The 22894-nt window shown below is 32.9% G+C and overlaps 1 protein-coding gene and 1 pseudogene across 1 annotated transcript in view; one reads left to right on the plus strand and one right to left on the minus strand.

Moving 5' to 3' along the window:
* The window catches only part of LOC145260310 (ephrin-B2-like), a 366406-nt gene extending 359822 nt beyond the window's left edge, over positions 1–6584 (minus strand). The window contains exon 1 of the mRNA XM_080118201.1: positions 4734–6584. Coding sequence (XP_079974327.1) covers positions 4734–4879 — 146 coding nt within the window. The 5' untranslated portion in view covers positions 4880–6584. The remainder of the gene's footprint in view (positions 1–4733) is intronic.
* A 7528-nt stretch (positions 6585–14112) lies between these two features.
* On the plus strand, positions 14113–14229 carry LOC145265692 (5S ribosomal RNA; annotated as a pseudogene).
* Positions 14230–22894: the final 8665 nt, after the last annotated feature.

Below are 22894 nucleotides of genomic sequence, written 5' to 3' on the forward strand. Positions count from 1 at the left end.
TTAACCCGGAAAAAAAGTTCACCAAAATCTCAGCAAGAATAATTTAATGATTAGAAAAGAAGGAAAATAAATAAATGAGGAAATTAAAGAATTTAATTAAAGAATTGTAATGAACATTTAGAATTGCCTTTTTTTTCTAACTCAATTGTAAATTAGGGGCGCCGTTAAAACATCTCGTATTTCGCTTGGTTGTCGCGCAGATTTTCAATAAAACTCGGCATTTTTTTTTGTCATAAATTTTATTTTTTTTATAGCCGGAATACCATTATAATAATGAAGTCTTTAAATTGTATTTTGAAGTGAAAGTTTTAATCACTGAACGCCATGTTTTATTAATAATATTGTTATTATTATTAATCTCATTATTATCTTTTTGTTATGTCTTAACCATCTTCGTCTGTTCTTTGTAAGGTGTCAAATCTTTAAAATTCAAATTTATTTAGATTATGCCGCGTCGCAGTATTAAACACATCACATAATAGCTAAATAATTTTTGTATGTAAAACAAGGTAACAAATTAAAATGTATAATTCAAGTTATATTTTTAAAGTGTATAACGGTATTATTTCAAGGCTAAAATACAATTTGAAGACCAACAATAAGTTGTAAGATGTGCACGAACAAAAACCAATGATAGTCGTGATCTTTCAGCAACCCTATTCTTCAATTGAACCATTTGTTTTCATCTGAGACAAGTCTAAATAAAAGCCTTTCACTTTCATAACACAGACACATATATTAGTTGTAATTTCAGTTTAGCATTGCGAGTAATACAGACATCTTTTATATAAGCAGATAGGAAGAATCTTTAAAAAAAAAAAAGGTGTTTTTTTTCTCGAAATATCCAAATATCATCATTCTGCTGTCTATATAACGGTAAGCAAAAGATATATCGAAATTTGAAAAATAAAGTTTTACAAAGGAAGACTACTACATATATTGTCTTTGCTTATTTATTTTTTTGCTCATCTTTAACACCGTCCCGACTTTTATCGAATTTAAAACACACTTATAAAATACCTCTCTGTTTCTCGTATATTCATGTTCCAGATCCTGGTGTTAAATCTCACTATGTTTAGCCACACTGAGAAGTCGTATATGGACTAAACACGTCAGCGGATAATTATATTAAAATATATATATATATATCGATTCCCCATCTGAGGGTATCGGATTAGTGAGGGGTAATTCTTCCCAGTTTGTATTTAGAAAATGTTTTTTAATAAAATAATAGGGACTTTTAAAATTAGCAAGATAATTTACGAGTTTTGGTTAATTTTTTCCTTAAACTTTTAATATTGTTCTGCTACGTATTGGGCTCTTCTACGTTACCACAGAAATTGTTCTAACATACATATGTATATATATTACTGATGGGACAATTCCAATATTATTAACCATTCCGATTCTTTATAAACCTCTAAATATTTAACTGTAGAGTTCTTATATTTTCCCCGATTACCGTAAAAACGCAGGCTAAAACTGGAGATATTTTCATAAAGGAAAAAAACAATACATTTGTGGGGGATCATCTACTCATTTTAGTTATAATAGTAGTTAAAAGTCAAGAAATATTTATGATCTGATAATTTTTACCATTAGAGGATGATTTTGCTTTAAACACATTAAAATTGACAATTAAAAGAACCGTTTTGCCATCGGAAAATATGCACAATTTTTTCCCGATTAATCGTCCTAACAATATATATATATATATATATATATATATATATATATATATATATATATATATATATGGCATGAGCTTTGGGCTTCCCTAAAATGCGGGCCAACACCAGAAGAATGTTGGAAATGGAACAATAGCGAAAGAAATGTTGATTGATATAACCAATGAAAACAATGGAATAATTCGAATCGAGGAATTCTCTTTTTTTGACCATTAAATCTGAAACCGAATATAAATTCGATCGAGAAGGAAGAACGGAAGAAAATACATTTTATGAGCATCTAAACGCATAACACATGTGATTAAATCTTGACATATAGACGCGATTCCCCCCTTCTTTCTTAATGTCAAAAGAAAAATATTCGGGGAATTTTATTTCGAGCTGTTCAACATATAAAGGTTTTCGGGAGGCAGAGACGTTACATTCGTTTTATAGCAATTTATTTTAGCAGCTGGTTGTGACAGTTTGAAGAAAATCTTATATTTTGAATAAAGAGAAAAAAAAATTCTGTCATATTTCATTTCTTTTTATACGTTTTGAAAATAAAATTGCAAATTTTGGTTGAATAGAAAATGAACAACAAATATTATTCCGGGAATCAATGTTTTCTTTCGTAACTATTAAAAAAAAATAACAGCAAATGCATGTTCGTGGGTTCTGGAATATAACATTTACGTTCCGTCACAGGTACGTACATCATGCAGTTTATTCTTTATTTTATTTATTATTTTTTGATATAAAGAAATTCTGGACAAAAACCGAAAGATTTTATGAAATTCAAACATGTTTAGGGAGTAATAGCCGGAAACAGATTCTTTCAAAACAATTCCCCATGAATGAAACTATTTTTACTAGGCTAAATGAATGCAAAAGATATGTTTAATAGTTACGTCAATTAGAATCTGTAAGTAACCTGTTTTTAAACTAATGTTCTTTTAACATATAACGGTCTCAAGCTTTAAACTTTAAGTCGCAACTGAAACATGTATGGATATATGTAGCCAAAATGATTTGGAAATAAAAATGTGCATATATATATATATATATATATATATATATATATATATATATATATATATATATATATAGAGAGAGAGAGAGAGAGAGAGAGAGAGAGAGAGAGGGGGAGTGTGTGTTTTGTAAACAAATAAATTTCAAACAATTGATGATATTTAAAGTAGAGTGGTAAGTGTAAATGTGGTATTGTGGTGATCGCTGAACTGAAAGCTATGAGAAAATAATGAACATAACAGAGTTTGGATGAATATGCATCAAAATATGTCAAATCACGAGTAAAATAAAAAAGTATCAGCAAGACTCCTTCAGTCCTTCAGCACTCCTGTCCTTACTCCTTCACTCCCCTAAAATCTCATATATTTGTTGTCTTTGTGCTCAATTTGTAAATTAATTCTTTTTTCTTTTATTTGTGAATGAATAAGTAGAACTGTAGTATCTGTTCTTTCATCGGCCAGGAGGAGAAAAAAATACTTTTCGATTTACGCATTTTTAAAATAAATTTTACTCCATTCAGAGTGTCCCTTTTTGAGCAACTTGATATCCGCCACATTAAAAACCAACCATGTGTCGAAAGTTGCCCTCGTAGGGAGGCAAGTTAATAGGGCCATTAAAACGGACATATGCAATAAAAGCTTTTCTTACAAAACTAAGTGGAGAAACGGCCACTAATTTTAACGACTAAAATTGCAGTAATTAATATATTTCGGAATCAAGAGAAGGGAAAATGAATTTACATTCTCGAGAAAAATAAGAGTGAAAATATAAACAAGTTTTATTTCCGGCGGAAACTCGTAAAACCTGGATATTTCCCAGTCTCGGCAAATAAAGAGCGGAAAATATCAAATTACCCTGGCTTCGTTAACTTCTTGAAAATTGAAAATACGATGTAAGCAAATTGTTTTTATTTTATGAGTTCCGTCCGCGCAACGACAACGTACAAGTTTAAAAACAAAAGCTCCCTTCTTGCTTGTGAATGTTAAAATGCAGAAATGTCTATTTTTTGAACTAGAAAATTTTATTCAACTAAAATGACAAGATGGGTGGAATGCTTGTAAGAACAGAACTGTATGATTGGCTAAGATCAAAGTGCAGTAGTACCTGTTCCGATACTACACTTCATCTGTTTTTTCTTCGGTCAGGGGAGGAGAAATTCTTCTGAATTTGCTGAAGCAAATTTTTATTTTTTAATTTTTTCCTAATCAAGAATAGTCCTTTTAGGGGAGCTTGATTTCACCTAACATTAAGACTCGGCCCTGTGTCTAACTTTGTCCTTGTAGGGAGGCAAGTAAATAAGGGTAACCGGTGCTATTGTTGACATAAATGATTTAAAAAAAAAAAAAACACAGTTTGGAATTAAAAAACATATATACATTTTACTTTACCAAATGATTTGTGACCTATTTGCGTTATTAGTTAATGCCGGTTGTGTTTACGTTTTTGGACTAAAAAAGATGATCACTTTGCTTAGAATTGATATTGACGTCAACTTCAATGGATTATGACTTGTATTAAATATTTATTTTTAACGCAAATAGATCACAAATGAGAATTAAAACAAAATAAATTGTTTTGGGGGTGGGGGAGGCTTATTTTCAATCTTCATTTACTTTAAAAACCATTTATATCGATAATGGTAATTACTAACGGATAATCGTAATTTTAAAATACGCGATTGTGCAAAAGTAGGGGATGATCGCTGATTATTTAAAAAAAAATACATCCAAGAAGAATTTCAAACGGATATAAATAGAAATACAGGCAACAATCACAAGACCGAAACACACTTAGTAAATAATAATAATAATAATAATAAAGCAATTACATAAACACAGCAATAATTCAAATAAAAAAATTCAAAATAAAATTACGATCACAGAGACGGACGTAATAGATAAAGGAGAAGATAATATATATATATATATATATATATATATATATATATATATATATATATATATATATATATATATATATATTGAGAGGCGGCTTAAAAAGCTTGATGGTTGCTGCGTTTGGAATTTTACTTACATGGGATTTGAAGCATTCCAGTAGAAAGGTAACTTCTGTCCAGTATCTATCTTGGACATAACAAGTGGTAGCAATAAAGTAAGATAGTGGATGAACCAAGGCATCCTACGGTACACCCGACTAAGAACCGTTCCGACTGGATCCATTTTTATGTTGTCTATTCATTTGACGGTAAAGAAACTCAGATAACAGTGGAGTGTCCCTTCAATAGAAACGGACACAACACGGATTTTTTTTTTGATTTTTTTTCGTTGGAGTGGGGTTGACGGGGATAGGTCCAAAATTTCAATCGATGTCGCCTGTAAATATTGTGTATAATGACACCTGGGTTTTTTCGGACGTTCTTTGTGGGATCCACAGCAGACAGGAATTTATAATATCCACGTTTCTGTCGGCAAAAATTATTTAAGGAAAATCCTTTGTTTGCTTTTTTTTTTTTTTTTTCGATTTCGGAAAATTTGGAACAAAAATCCAGATATTTGTATTCTTGGTTTGTTTTGTTAAAAGAAATTTAAATACTAAAAAGGAAATATAATAAATACTGTTATTAAATAATAAATAGATATTTATATTTACATGTAAATGTAATTTATATAAGGATCACAACGTATTTGTTTGTGAAACTTGAATTGTGATTCATTTAATTTATACAAATTAAATCTAAAACAATATATATATATATATATATTTATATATATATATATATATATATATAGATAGATATAGATATATCTATATATATATATGCAGGTGTTTTTGTTTGTTTTGTTTAAGTGATTTTGCTATTATTCTAGGAATTCCTTATAATAAAAAAGATAACTACAACTTACGCTGTAGTAGCGACCGTATGTCTAACTTCGTCATCTTTAAATTTTTTTTATATATATATATATCCTTTTTTTTATAGGTGTTTAAAAATAACGTTTCCGTTGAAGTTCCAGAACAAACCCTGTAAATTTGTTTTAAAGAGAAATTTTTGGGAGTTGTCTGTTTCTTTCTCCTGACAACTTTCACCGTTCTTTAATATGTTTCATCCGTATGTGTAAACGCTGGTATATGATTTTAACTCGTGAGTAAAAAATGTGTTGTTTTTTTTTAACATATAAGCGTGATAGATTGTGTATGTGTTTTGTTTTTGTAGCCTGGCTTTTACTGAGCAAGTCTATATAATAAACTGCACTAATCTACATAAAACTACATTCTGTGAAGCAAGCGACGAGATGCCCGTCCGGTTCTGGCCTGCTCGCTCCCTAGAACGGATACTGTCGCTCACTAACTAAAGAATAGAATATAAGCGCACTTGCCTTTCTCTCTTCACACGTATTCTCCTCCCCTTTTAATTCTCCTTTCTTCTCTCTCTCTCTCTCTATCAGCAGTAATAGCATGTGCCCGTCAATAACTACGCGTAGCTGTATAAAATCTGAGTTTAGTTTCTAGTATACTCGCCTAGTGCGCGTGTATTAACTCTTGCTTTCGTTTTTAAAATGAAAATAATTTTAAAAATTAATATTTCCAACTTGTTTAAAGTAGTTTATTAAAAAATTATTTTTAGAGGATTAAATCTATCTTCCTTTTTAAGGTTGTTGTGAGAGTTTGTGCTGCTGAGTGCTGCTCGTCCCTTCGTATTGTTTTTCCTTCTCGCATAGCACGTGAAAAATGAACAAGTAATATAGCTTTCTGCGCCCTCTCGTCTAAATTCAAGACTTGCTTTCTGAAGCACAAGTTGCCTTGTATTAATACTAAACTACATGGCATTTAGCGAAGACTGGGAGGACGACACAGCCGGCGAGTCGTACAGCCGTAGCACACAAACACAACCAACACCAGCACACATGCCAATGTTAAAAGACAGGATCAATATCGGTAGATAAGAATAGAGAGAGGCGGAGAAGTGGAAACGGAAAAGTGAGTAACGGTGTGAGGTGGATTAATTAAAGGGCGTTAAGAGAGTCATCGGACCGTATATAGAGAGGGAGTGGATGGAGCAAAATAAAGGACCCAGGAAAAGAAAGTGTGTGTGTGTGTGTGTGAGAATTAGTAAGACTGACAGATCGAATAATAATGACACGGCGGAGGGGGGGGGGGGAGCGGTCAGAGAAAAGAAGAAAGACACCACACAATAATGATAGGAGAGTGTTTGTATGTGTGTGTGTGTGTGTATATATATATATATATATATATATATATATGAGAGAGAGGGGGAGAGAGAAGGGGGAAAGAGAAAAGAAAGGATATAGAAATAGAGATGAAAGAAAGGTTGAAAAACAGTCTACGAAGAGACGGTAGGTGTGTTTGCATTAAGAAAGTTGAAGGTAAGGTTGAAGAAATTGATGACAAGGTTTGAAAAACAAAAACAAAAAAATTAAATAAACATTAAAGTTGAAAATTTAGAAAAGTGAGTTTATTTATTATTAATTATTTGAGACATCTACTGTTTCCGGGGAGAAGAGTAAAATTGATTTAGGAGGGTGACAGGTAAATCTCGAGAAGACGGGGATTTATAAACGGTGTGTTGAGGTAAGAATTTAGAGACAGGTGTATTTAGTTTATTAAAGAATTTCAATGTTGGAAATAAAGAGTAAGAGTATGTGGGGGACACAAAAAAGGGGCCAAGTAAAAAACAGTTTATTTGTGTGAGGGAGGAGGAGCGAGACACTTAAAGAGTTACATAAAACAGGAGAATGAGGTAGTTGGAGAAAGGCAGAGAAAAAAAGAATTAGAGAATGGGAAGGGGGGGTTGTAGATAGAGAAAAGGAAATTAGAAAATGAGGGAGGGGAAGAGGGAAATTAGAAAACGGGGAAGAGAAAGGCGGAAATTAGAGAAGGAAAGGAGAGAGAGAGAGAGAGAGAGAGAGAGAGAGAGAGAGAGAGAGAGAGAGAGAGAGAGAGAGAGACGGGAATTAAAGAGAGACGCGGGAATGAGAGAGGAGGGAATCAGAGAGATAGAGAGAGAGAGCGGGGAATAAGAGAAAGAAAGGGAATGAGAGAGAAGGGAGAAATAATGGGAGAGGGGGAAATGTGAGAAAGAAAGGGGAAGTGAGATATAGAGAGGAAACGAAAAAGAGAGAGGGGGTAATTGGAGAATGATAGAGAGGGGGAGTTAGAGAAGGAAAGAGAGGATGAATTAGAGAGGGAGGAATAAAAACGTGAACGAAAGAAAAATGTTGATATCGTGTGTGTGTGTGTGTGTGTGTGTGTGTGTGTGCGCGCGCACGCGCGCATGTGAGTGCGCAAGATAGAAAGTGTGAGAAAGTAAGGGCAAGCAGTTACGGCATTTTGAAAGCGCGCGAGAGAGAAAGAGAAAAGAAGATATAGATGAAGAAATGCCGAGTGTTTATCTTGGAAATTGACGGTGATGAAGATGAGGAGACTACTACTACGCCTTCTACTAATAATGATAAATTTTTAGAGAGGCAGAGTAGATAGAACATGCCGTGGAAAGAAAGAAAACGAGACAGGTTATGCGCGAAGAGAAAATAAAAACTGAAAAGTGAGGAAGAAAAGTCACGTGGTTCGGTGACTGAGGAGAGCGGAAGGAGGAGCGGCAGTTAAGGGAGTTTTAGGACAGAGAGAGGGAGAGAAAGGGGAAAGAGAGAGATTAACTGTGGTGGAAGAAGGGGTGGGAGAAAGAGAATAAAAAGAGCGAATAGTAATCAACGCTTTGCCTGGGTCACGTGACAGTCTCTTCCTTCAAGTTCTTCAGTAGTAGTAGTAGTAGTAATACCACCACCTCTGCCACGGCAGGGCCTCACAAAATAAACAAATAAATAAAACTACTATTGCGACTAATACAATAAAGATGTTACTGATAACGACAGAAAGATGCTGCTGTTGATGATGTAGGAAAGAAAAGATGAAGTTAAAGAGAAAAAAGTATTCTTCGTCTCCGTCGCCGTCGTGACGCAACTGAACGAGGAACTTTTTTCACGACCCCCAAAACCCACAGATCTCATCTGCGCCCAGTTTTGCTGGTCTTTGACGCGCCGTCCAGTTGACGTAAAAACGCGCAACATTAGGTTTTAAGTTGTTGGCACGTTACGGCGATACTACTAAAAAAATAGAAAAAGAAAAAAAAAAAGGAAAAAATGAAATGATTCAAACGAAAAAATGCGCATGAAAATGAAAATTATTATTATGATAGAATGATGTTCAATGCGCTTTACTTGTTTTTGCGCTTCAAACGTAAATTTACTATTAATATTAGTACGAGCGATAAACGCACTTTATTTGATGATAGACGCATATGCATTGAATCTATTCACACGCACAGATATACATATATGTACGTAGATTAAATGATAGATATACATATATGTACATAGATATACTTGCTTCCTACATAGATATAATGTATTACATATACATACATGCATGTACACACACGCACACACACACACACACACACATATATATATATATATGCACGCGCGTGTATTAAAACATATGTATTATATGTATATACGCACGTATATTTATATATGCAAATATACAAATATGCATACATCTACGCATACGTATACCTATATGATAGGTACGAGAGAGAGAGAGAGAGAGAGAGAGAGCGCGCGGAGAACGAGAAAGAGAACGATAGAGGCAGAGTGCACGATAGCTAGAGAACGATGAGAGAGAGAGAGAGAGAGAGAGGGGTGCAGCGAAAACGAGAACTAGAAAGAGAGAGAAGGTACGCGGAGGATTAACCTGAAACAGTTGGCTAAGCCCGACTTACATACACATACAGGGTTTAACACGCGTAAAAAGAACTGTGTGAAAATTTGTGAATAAAATGCTTACGCATCTTTGTGAAGAGTCGGAATGAGGGTTTACTAATTTAAGTTCTTTAAACGTAGTATTTTACGCACCTTCTAGTAAAATTATACGTTAAAGTTCGGTATTTCCTACATTGACAAGTTTGAGCGCTTGTGTCAAAAAAAAAAAAAAAAAAAAAAAAAAAGGAGGGGGAATACATGGCATCTATCTTAAAGATACGCCGTTTTTGTATCTCAGGTAATAATATTTACTTTTTGTCAATATTTATTATTTATGAAGTTATTGCAGTAACCATTGCGAAATAACGCGCGTCCACAAATTAGATGTAATGTAAAAGCGTGTTTGGTTTACGGCATATCAACCCTTTTTATGTCAAATCCGATCATTTAGCTTATATATATATATATATTTATATATATATATATATTTATATATATATAAAGCAAATGTACTCATCGTTGACTGGGTTCAAAAACAGCCTACAGAAAATGGACTCTGATTTATGAAAGTATGATAGGTTATGAAAGGAAGGATTGTAAATTTGGGGGTATCAAAACCAAAGCAAAATATGATGAAAGTAAAAATAAAATAGATAAACCTCATAATTTATTATACCATACCTGTTCACACTGAAACACTTATTACAATATTCTGTGGATCTATATTAAAAACGTTGTTAAACTTTGTGACATATTTCCATTCTATGAAGGTCAGGTGCGAACGAACACCCTATAATTTTATTATACCATATTTCTTCAAACTGAAACATAATTATCAAAGTATACTTACGCAGATAGATATGGAAAGTCTTTATTAAAGTTTGTGCCTATTTCCATTCCATGGGGGCCAGGCGCGAACGCAGACCCCACAATTTTATTACACCATTTCTATTTAAGTTAAAACATACTCTTATCGAAGTATTCTTATGTACATCTATATCAAAAACACTTGTAAACCTTTTTTTTTTTTAATTTTTAATTTTTTTTTATTTTCATACTTTGTGGACCAGGCGCGAACGCAGACCCCCAATTTTAATAAATCACCGTTCTGCCAGATGAAACATACCCATTCCTGTGTCTCGATACATCTTCTATAATTATATGTAATCGTTTTTTTTTTTAAATAGTCAACCATATAAGAACCTATTCGTGACCAGACACACAGCTTTATATTATATCATATATATATATATATATATATATATATATATATATATATATATATAATTCTTCCGAATAAAGTTATTTAACAATCAGCTGGTATGGAAACCTGTGATTATAAGATTTACAAAATATTACTGGCAGTAATATTCTATAAGTATTATCCCATCTAAATAAAAATTGCTCGATATACAAGATAGAGCATTTCACTTCAAAAAAGGTTTTTGAAATTCATTGAATCACTATATATATATATATTATTATATTTTCACCCCAAATAAGGCACATTGCCACTTTGGTGTAGGGGGCTACTACCAGGGGCAGCAACTATTGGGGCACTATGTTGGGATTTGCGCAGCAAGATGCCGGTTCACGTTACTCTTGAACTTCTGCATGTCAGTACAGTTAGGGAAGCAGGGACCTGGAATAGAATTCCAGAGTCTAGCGGTTCTGGGGAAGAAACTACTGGAGTAAAAAGATCTTTTACATCTAGGGATCTCTACTGTGTGGTGGTGGGATTTAGCTGCCTGTCGGGTTTGTCGAGGGTGTCTACGTCGTGGGGGCACAATTGTCTGCAGTTCCTCAGAGCATTCACCATTAAAATACTTGTAGAACAAGCAGAGGGATGCAACGTTTCGTCGATGTGACAGAGGCTGAAGCTTAGATGCAGGTTCATATATATATATATATATATATATATATATATATATAATTATACTTCAAGCTGAATGCAACTTTTAGTGTTGCACCTCTGTGCTAGTTTTGCAAGTATTTTTTGAGAGTGTGTTCCTATACAGTTACTGCACTTGGCGCCACTCCACGTAAATATATCCCGACAACCAGCAAAAAACCACACCCTTTCACCGCACAAATATTCAGATGCCGAAAACTATTCTAGTAGCTTCTTTCCTTGGGCTGCTTGTCTTTAAAATTAGTTCCTTACTCCCCTGAATGTACCCCTATGCAGAAATTTAAACGTAATGTAAACAATTATATTCGCTGCATTATTCCTCATTTGAAATTTCCTATATAAATATAGCTCTAATCACACTAGACCTTCACATTCCAGAGAAAATACACATGACTAAAAGCAAATAAAATTCGAACAAACACATCAAATATAATTATATATATATATATATATATATATATATATATATATATATATATATATATATATAGAGAGAGAGAGAGAGAGAGAGAGAGAGAGAAAATTAAAAAGGAATAAACCGTATTATGTGTTCATCAACGTTTCGTCTTTATTTCGAGACTTCCTCTGGATGAAATAAAGACGAAACATTGATGAACACATAATACGGTTTGTTCCTTTTTTTTCTCTATTTTGTCGGAATAGTATTTCCATTATTTTCATCATCATATTATATATATATGCATGCTAAGTAATGAAAATATATAATTAAGCTGCACAGAATTTTCCGCGTTTCATCCTCGTTAGGATTCGTCAGGCTATTGCATTTTAATAGCTCCACGAATCCTCACGAGGGCGAAACGAGGAAAAATACACGGATTCCATGAACAGAGCTTCTTTCTTAGAACTGCACGCCTGTGGAACTCTGTTCCGTCTGCCTGCTTCCCACCGGAATACAACTTGGATGTCTTCAAGTCCAATGTTAACAAATTCCTAATGAACCGCCCCTTAAGTAAACACTTCATCAAATCTCCACACTAACGTAATGTACTTGCAATAACTCTTATCCCTGAGTGGCTTCCGGGCCTTGATAAGTGGTGATCACTGTGTAAAAAAAATACTGAGTAGCCAAATTTTTATATGCTTTCGTAACTTAATACCTCGCTCTACTCACATATTAAGCACTATTGAAATGAATACTAAAAATGGATACATACAATCTTACGCCGATATATATATATATATATATATATATATATATATATATATATATATATATATATATATATATACACACACACGAGTAAAGGAAAACAAACACAATCCATTGGATTGTGTTCGTTTTCCTTTTGAAACTGATTTTTAATTCTACATTATGAATCGTTTTACTCAATATTAAAATAGCTCTAGAATAGCTATACCTATTGAGCTAATAGCTGATGCTATTCTCTATCTATATAAGAGCCAGGTACGTCCAAGGATGGAATACTGTTGCCACATCTGGGCAGGAGCTGCTAGAAAGGACTTGTCCTGCCTTGATAGAGTTCAAAATAGACTTCGTAGCCTCGTAGGAGATGTCCTTTTCTCCTCCTTGCAACCTCTATCTCACAGAAGAGATGTTGCGAGTTTGTCTCTGATGTATCGTTATTTTCATGGAAAGTGTTCGACTGAGCTTCAATCTATGGTCCCCCCTCGCCAAACTTTCACAAGAAACACTCGTCTAGCTGTAAACACTATCAATAATTCCCCCCACTCTTTATCTGTGCCTAAACCTAATCGTAGATTCCACGAACAAAGCTTCTTTCTTAGAACTGCACGCCTGTGGAATTGTCTTCCGTTTTCCTGCTTTCCGGCTGACTACAATATGGTTGTGTTCAAGTCTAAAGTAAATAAGTTCCTGATTAGCCGTTCCATATAAGTTATCAAATTTACCAAATTTTCATTACTAATGATTACTATATTGTCCAATTTCTACTGTACACTCTTTAACCCTTATCCTTGAGTGGCCTCTGGGCCTTGATAATGTGGTGATGCCTATGTAAAAAAAAAAAATTATATATCTACAGTACAATGAGCACGGTTTTCTTTTAATAATATTAATATATTTACTAGTACATTAAAATAAACTCTGCTCTTTAGACTCCAAGTCAACTTCTCTCAATACGTTATATATATATATATATATATATATATATATATATATATATATATATATATATATATATATATATTAGTTAGAAGAGTATGACCATCGCTGTCAGAATAACGATAGATGGTAAATGACCACGAATCACCCACTAACGATCGCCATATCCAGCTTGCGCAACTCCACAATGCTTCGCACGAAAACAAATATAAAAAAAAAAAAATAGATAAAACATAGTCTAGACAGTGACAATCGGAGAGAGATGTCCGAATTCGTGTTGTACGCCAATATTGCATCAAAGTTATTCTCCTCCTTGCGAATGCTTTCACACAGGTTAGCGGGTTCATCTATACTAGAAACCAGGCTACAAGTTCGCAAGTGTTTACAATAACGACACACACAAATAAGAGAAAGTTTACTTATGCGTTTAAAACATGATTTTATGTTAACGAAAACCTCAGTCGAGACTAAAGTGATTCTAGTAGATGCCTCGAAATTAACGATTTACGCAGTCGTAACATTTTTTTCCATATATAAGAAACAAAATTATTAACTATTGCGTAAATCTTTAGTATATACATACTCAACTTTTTAGCCGTGTGCGTGTTTGTGTATGTGGGTATATATATATATATATATATATATATATATATATATATATACGGCATAATCACGTTGACACACCGGTTCTCTTCAGATCACCGAAGTTAAGCAACGTTGAGCATGGCTAGTACCAGATGGATGACCATTTGGGAATTCTAGGCGCTGTATGTGCTTTCCGCTTATCTCGGCATTGTTTCCAGTCGCCTTGAACCTGCACTTGCCACTGGTATTCAACAATGTCGACTTAGGAGAGGTGTGGTTGGAGATTGCGCAACTCTTGCCACAAAAAATTTCACGCGCAGGCACCTTTACCGTGGGTATCCATAGTCTGTCAAGACCGAAGGAAGCCTTATATACATACATATATAAGTTGAGTGTTTTCTCGCTCTGACATGGAAATATTTATTGGCACAAGTATTAAAAAATTGTAAATTGAAAAAATTAGGCACAAGGCCAATCCAAAATATGGAAATAATAGGTGTCGTTAGTTATTGTTGGTCATAAATACTTAAATTTGTCTATCCTACACTTAACTAGAACTATCTCCTTTACCACAATACCACATTCACTTCAGGGGTTGTCCAACTTGATTTAAACCCAAATTTGACAAGTTTTATTGAATCAGAAATATATAGAGATTTCGTTTCATTGGCGAGGAAACGAGGAATAAAAAAAAAAATAAAAAAAAAAAAAAAAAAAGATTTTGTTTAGTGAGACCATCCCAACACGTTCGAAATAGATCGCCCACTGTTTTTCGGTTTGCCGAAAACACGCAGGCCAATTTCTAAGTAGGAGTGGGATATAAGTGCGGGAGAAAAAAAAAAGGGGGGGAGTCGGAGAGTGGGAGAAGTCTTTCCAAGATAAGTGCAAATTGGAAAGAAAGGCCAGGGACGAAAAGAAATTTTAAAATAGGGAGTATTAAAAGCCTACGTTTTCTTTTAAAAATTATTAAAACGAACTTATTAATATACACAGTCATGGATATGCGAGCGACTACAAGAAAGTTACCTAATTTGACTATTTCTTTGAAAAACGCGCGTTAGTTAATTACTTATTTTTATGATTACATATTAGATGATTGATTTCATCTATTATACTAAATTCTATTTATGAATAATTTCTACATTCTGCATAATTACGTAGAATTTAAGATGAAAACCTTCTAGCACACAGATATAAACGTGACCTTATCGGTGTGTGTATGCGAAAAGTCTATCAAACTTCTCTCTGAATATTTGGTATACAGAGTTGAAATTTGATATATAGGATATTTAGACTTTTGCATTTTAAATTTTAATTCAAGCGGTTATATATAAAAATAATTTTATAAAATCAACAGTAGTTTCTCTACAGTGCAATGTAGAATACAATGTATTGTGGACATTACCCAATCAACAGAAAATCACTGGGAGGTGGCGTATGAAGCTTTTTTTGGGTGAATATCATTCAATCTCGAGCAACGCCGTGTCTCTCTGCTAGTATGTGTATATATATGCGAGGTGCTTAAACTAAGTTTGCAGACTTCTTTTGTATAGGCATTTAAATTTGACAGACTCTTGAAAAGTCAATATGTTATTGCTATACATCTTATGAGATGATTAATCAATTTGTATGATTCAGATTCAAATGAACAGCTACAGCAGGAATTAGAATAAACCCTACTAAAACCTGATTGTCACATCTGGTGAATTACAAAATGCAATCTGGACGTGAGGACATTTAGAAGAACGCTATGCAATTAAATTCTGTTTTCAACTTGGGAAAAAAAGCCAAAGAAATGTAGGAAATGCTTCAGACTGTTTTGGGATCATCTTGCATGAATTTAGCATCAGATTTTGAGTGGCATAGGAGAGTAAAGCAAGGCAGGGAGTTTGTGAGGAACTATGAGTGTTGTGGAAGGAGTAAGGAAGTCAGAACTCCACAGTTGATTGGTCAAATAAAGAATTTCATGGATAAGGACCATCATGTGTCTATAGAGACAATAAGTGCACAGTTTGAGGTTAGTGTGGGACTTTCCAAATAAGTATTTGTGACGATCTAAAGATGCAGAAGATTTGCATAAATGCACCAGTTCACAACTCCATCCTTGACACAGACTATTTGACCAAGATGGACATCGAGAAAGTTCTTCACACTCGCTGTAGTCCAGACCTTGCTCCCTGTAATTTTTGATTATTCCCTAAGCTCAAGGAACACCCAAGAGGCGATCGTTATGAGTCAATTGAGTAGATGAAGAACGTTTTGACGAGGGTTATTGACATGCTCACACAAAAGGACTTCCGTGGGGGCTTTCAGACGTTGTTGAAACGGCTCAACATGTGCATTGAAGTTAGAGGATTTTACTTAGAATGGGACTAGAGTTTCATGTGTGTACTATCAATAAAAGTGCCCATACGAAAAAGTCTGGAAACTTATTGAAGGCACCTCGCATATATATATATATATATATATATATATATATATATATATATATATATATATGTGTGTGTGTGTGTGTGTGTGTGTTTCCTACAAAAAGAGATCTTATTGAATCAACAAAAACTCTAAAAGCGTATTCTTACGTGCAATTTACGAAAAAAAACAACAATAAAATATCAATCTTTCTCTCCCTCTCTCTCTGCATACACACAAACACACACTATATATATATATATATATATATATATATATATATATATATATATATATATATATATAGGCTTCCTTCAGTCTTGACAGACTAGGGATACCCACGGTAAAGGTGCCTGTGCGGGAAATTTTTGTGGCAAGAGTTGCGCAATTCCAACCACACCTCTCCTGAGTCGACATTGTTGAATACCAGTGGCAAGTGGAGGTTCAAGGCGACTGGAAACAATGCCGAGATAAGCGGAAAGCACATACAGCGCCTAGAATTCATAAATGGTCATCCATCTGGTACTAGCCAGGCTCAACGTTGCTTAACCGTTGATCTGACGAAAACCGGTGTGTCAACGTGATTATGCCGTACATACATATATGTATATATATATATGCATATATATATACATGTATATATATATGTATATATATATGTATATATATGCATATATATATGTATATATATGCATATATATATATATGTATATATATATGCATATATATGTATATATATATATGTATATATGTATATATATATATATATATATATATATGTATATATATATATGCATATATATATATATGTATATATGTATATATATATATGCATATATATATATATGTATATATGTATATATATATATGCATATATATATATATGTATATATGTATATATATATATGCATATATACATATGTATATATATATGCATATATATATGCATATATATATGTATATATATATGTATATATATGCATATATATGTGCATATATATGCATATATATATATGTATACATATATGCATATATATATATGCATATATATATATATATGCATATATATATATGTATACATATATATCATTCCAGTAATATATATCATTCCAGTAATATATATCATTACAGTAATTATAGGAGCAACCGGACTTATGAAAAAGAATTTTACAAACTATCTTACAAATATACCAGGTAAACCAAGTGCAAAGGAGATTCAAACAATTGCACTTAAAGGGACGGTTAGAATCTTAAAAAGATCTCTCGGTTGGAGTGTCTAAAATGGCAGGTGTATGTTTGGCATTTGGTAGGATGCCCCATCCCTGGCTTAAACAAAATGATAAGAAAAATGAAAAAATATATGTGTATATATACACATATATATGTGTATATATATATATATGTGTGTATATATAAAGGGGCTATGAGGACATAAGCCCCTTAAAAGTTTAAATTTCATAACAATTAAATCGCATGTATAACATTTTCTGGTTAAAGACAAGTTATCCTAAACTAAACGAGCTGGGTTGGCCGAACCCTCTTTAAAACTTTCAAATAAATCCTGTTTGATTAAAATTATATCCCCTCCATACAATTATACAAAAAAAAAAAAAAACAATAGAAGTGACACCAAACCTCTTCATTTCCCTCAATATATCGTTTATCTACATGCCACCATCTCGAAGTGACCCATACGGACAGAATCCTCTCAAAACATTCTACGCTAATAGCTTCACCTTGGAATTCCCTAACAGTTTCCTGCTTTCCTATGCTAATCTGCAGAAATTTTAATGTAATACGAACAGGCATCTTGTTGCTCAACTCCCTACGTAAGCATAATCCTAAATAGGCGCAATATACGTTTGGAGTTTAGAAGAGTTTTAAAAAATACGTATATCAAATTTTAATAAGATAGGGAGCCTATAAAAACACTTTAATTCATAGAGTTTTGTATTGAACTGCTTTCGACTATATTTGGTGAACCGAGAAAAGGACACTGTAAAAAAGCGAAAAAAAAAAAAACCCCAATATGGTATTACTAGTATAGTGAAAAAGTAGGTGGAAGTTATCCTCATTTGATCCCGGGAAATGTCAGGTTTCCTGCTAGTATTCTATATAATAATCGCTTTCACATACAGTAGTAAGTATGAGTAGGCAGAGACATAGAGCACACGAACACAGTCTATGAAGACGACTAAAAGGTGTGTGTGTGTGTGTGAGAGAGAGAGAGAGAGAGATGACAATACGCATACACACACGCATTCATCTTAACGATAACTATTAACTCGCACTTTTCAACAACGATAGCAACATAGAAGAGAATAAAAGGTTTACACTCGCATACATACATAGTTATATGGTGAGACTTAGCTTAAATACATAGCTCTTCGTAAAATAAATAGAGCACTCACAGATTAATAATTGTGTCAGTAAGTAGAACCAATTAGACGGGCGAAAATGCGCAGTTTCGAATCACAGAGGAATTAATGAGTAAATTCGATAGCACCTTTGATGAAATATCAGACGTTATACATATATACATACACATACCAGGTTATATATATATATATATATATATATATATATATAGTCATCCACATACAGTACTGTTTCGCTGTTTCACAGCTCATCAGTGCGGCTAGACAGGCAACTACCTCAAGCTAGGATTGAAACCCGACCGTTTGTACGGCTGTCAAGGCTCCTAACCATTACGCTATTGTCGGCTGCTTGAACGAGTAGTGAGTGTAACGATGTTTAGATATCGTCTGAAATACCTCCGCTCGATTTGTTTACACAAAGAGCGTCGCTTATATGCTAATGGTAATTCGTGTTACCAAATTGGTCAAAGGGAAAGTTATTCCCAACTCGCATTTAGGTAAAAATGCACTTTCGTATAAATAATTGAATTCGTTCAAAGAGTATCGCTAACAAATATATATATATATATATATATATATATATATATATATATATATATATATATTGTTAGCGATACTCTTTGAACGAATTTAATTATTTATACGAAAGTGCATTTTTACCTAAATGCGAGTTGGGAATAATTTTCCCTTTGACCAATTTGGTACCCCCTAAATAGGGTACGGCATACATATATTATTTTTAAAATATAATTATCCACTGACACGTGTTTCGTCGTCTACGACTCATCGACCACTCTGATGAGTCGTAAACGAATAAACACGTGTCAGTTGATAATTATATTTTAAAAAAAATAATAATAATAATAATAATATATATATATATATATATATATATACACAAACTAGTAGGCTGCCAGGTCGTAAAATACGCTTAAATTTGATATTTTGATTTATGCAGATTTCGTATTTATTATTATATAATATTGGATCCAATATATAGTAATGATTTAAAAAGTTGGAAAAAAAAAAAAAATGACTTGTGCGTAACCACCGAGAATCGAAACCAAAACATTTAGCTAACGATTGACTTTTTTCTTTGACGTTAATGTCCGAGCTATGAAGACGTTTGTTTTAGTGCTAAAAACAAAAAATGAATGAGTATTACGTTACGCATACATAATCGTAATGCCGTCGTTCGACCTTCACCTGGCAAATTTCATGATTTTTTAGATTTTCATACTGTTGTACCGATTTTCCCTGGTTAAAACCCAAATATAAAGTTTTGCATAGGTTTGAATACCCTATATATTAAGTTTCATGTCTGAAGACCAAAAAACGTAGGAGTTTTGTAGACAAATTTTTTAAAACAAATATAATTATGCATATATAAATATGTATGGAAAAGGGGTTGTGTTTACTATAACCTTATTACTCAAATATAAACCATGTAGAATATCCGCATGAATATAATTACACGTAATAGTTAATGATCATCCCAGAAAAAAAAAAAAAACGATAAAATTAAAAAAAAAGCGAAAAAAAAACATTGTCTTACTTTTACTATATAAAATAAATGTTTAAAAAAATATACAAATTAGCTAGATCTTTTGCAGATAAATGCAATTTCACGAACCATAACAAAGTTGTATTTTCTTTATAAATAAATAGAAAAAGGGAGTTTTAATATGAATATCAAGACACAAGAAAAATAATTCATAGGAATATATGTATTTATAGATAGATAGGGTGATTCAAAAGTAGGTGGGCAGATAAGTGTAATAGTTTTTATAAAGAACTGCATTGATATAACTGATAGATAAACCTATTCAAAATGCTGTCCACCTACTATATATATACGGCATAATCATACACACATACACACACACGAAATCGACGAGAGCGTCCATTATATAGGAGAGGTATTCCAAAAGTAAAGTCTCCTAATAATGGGAGTGATACCATCAAAACAAGCGACATTTAGTGCTTCAGAATTGATTTTTCTGCAAAGTCACCACCATTCTCAGTGCACCTTTGTCAAGAATTCAGTGACGCAACTCTGCTTCTGATGCACGTTCATGACAGGGGTTCATTTCTTTGACTGTCATGCCGTCAATATCTACAATCGAGAGATGTAAATGCCAGGTTATAAATGTACAAATTCAATCACCATAAAAATTTAATTTGCAATACCCTCCGTTATATTCGAGAAGAATAAAAAATAGATGGCATTAACTTTGAGTGCTCCCTTTATATATATATATATATATATATATATATATATATATATATATATATATTGATGCTGGCATTCTGTGGATGTTCAGCATAAATGGAGACGCCCTGATATTATTGTAGCTCTTTTGTTAAAACTGCAAAAGTATTTATCTAAGCTAGCAGGGACGCCCGGTGTAGCGCGTTCATAAAATACGCTTAAATATGATATTTTAATTCATGCAAATTTCGTATATATTATTATAGAGTAAATTTTCTATCGATTTTTATATATTATAAAGTTGTGATTTCCAAAATAAAAAAATAAAAAAATATTCATATGACTTGGGTGTATCAGCTTGAATCGAAACCGAAACTTATGAAGAAAAAGTATGTATATATATGAGTTCCTTCAACTATAATCGACACCGATACCAAAACCTATGAAGAATTCTTTATGAAATTATTTATTAAAAGATATGGAAGGTCATAACAATTAAACAATAGTCAATCGGGAGAAAAAAAATGTAAGCGTGACACACAAAATAACACACACGCTACCGGTTATATATATATATATATATATATATGTATATATATATATATATAAGGTACTCACAGCAAGATTAAAATTGAGTGAAAAGAATATTTTTGCACCATTTCTATGTCCATTAAAGAAGATTAATGCTAAGATATAATGCTACTAAACCTTATGTTTGGAATCCTTACTTGAATCTTCATATCATTTTCATTGTAGACAAAGTCTAAAATTTTCAGCTTAAGCTTAAAAAGCAAATGAACTTTAGGAAATCATATTTCATTAGTGTCAAATTGCTAAGGATAAAATTCAATGCTAATCTGAAATATTTCAATTTTTAAATGAGGTGTTAGTCAAATTTGTGCTGACTAAAAAACTTGAAACTTTAATTTGTGGAATATTTACTAATTGATACATTTCACAAAAATTAGAACTATCTGAAAATTATAAATGGCCCAGCACACCTCTATCTTTGAACAGAACTAAATTATACTAAATATAGTTCCCACTATTACACCTTACGCCTTGCAACTGTGTTTTAAAAGTTATACTGATTGGTTTTGTTGAACTTAAGTCCTTTGCATACAAATATATAAGTTTGTAATATATATATATAACTTTTTATTTGTTTTTCATACGCATTTATATACAGCGACATATAAATGCTTGTGTAAAAAAACTAAAAGTTATATTTTGCTCTACTTCGTTATTGAGCACTCTTGTATAAACCTCGTTAAATTTATTGGTTGTTTCAGCGTTGAAAAATATCATTCTAAATATAAATATATAAATTCGATAACTAACCAGATAGAGCATGAGATGCCAGTGCACATGATTCGAATCTCGCAAGGTCTAAGCACTTGAGTCGTAAATGATGAAGTAGTCTGCGGATCACACAAACACGTGTATAACTAGTTCCCAATTACTTATGCAAAACCATATGTCTGCATATTTTAATTAACACTCTACATGAGTGTGATTTTCCATCGATACTGTCGGTTTCTTCATAAATCGCGTTACACTGCCACAATATCGACTGCAGAATCGATTATATTTGGTATCATTAATCTTGCAGACTGAGTTTCTAGTGTTTCCGTGAAACAGAAGGTATGGATGAAAGAGCTATAGTGTCCGTTTAAATGCTATATAGCATACACAGGTGTGTGTGTGTGTGTGTGTGTGCAATGAGGTGCGTTGGCTTCATGCGTACGCTTTCATAGCCGAGAATCGAAATCCGCAGCATCTCTCCCACATTACCTCGTCACTATTAATGAGTCGGGAGAGCAGTTGTTTTGCTTCTTCGTTTCGCGTGCGTTTA

Source organism: Euprymna scolopes, chromosome 3 (assembly GCF_053919585.1).
Source record: "Euprymna scolopes isolate OS-2025 chromosome 3, ASM5391958v1, whole genome shotgun sequence".
NCBI classification, from domain to species: domain Eukaryota; kingdom Metazoa; phylum Mollusca; class Cephalopoda; order Sepiida; family Sepiolidae; genus Euprymna; species Euprymna scolopes.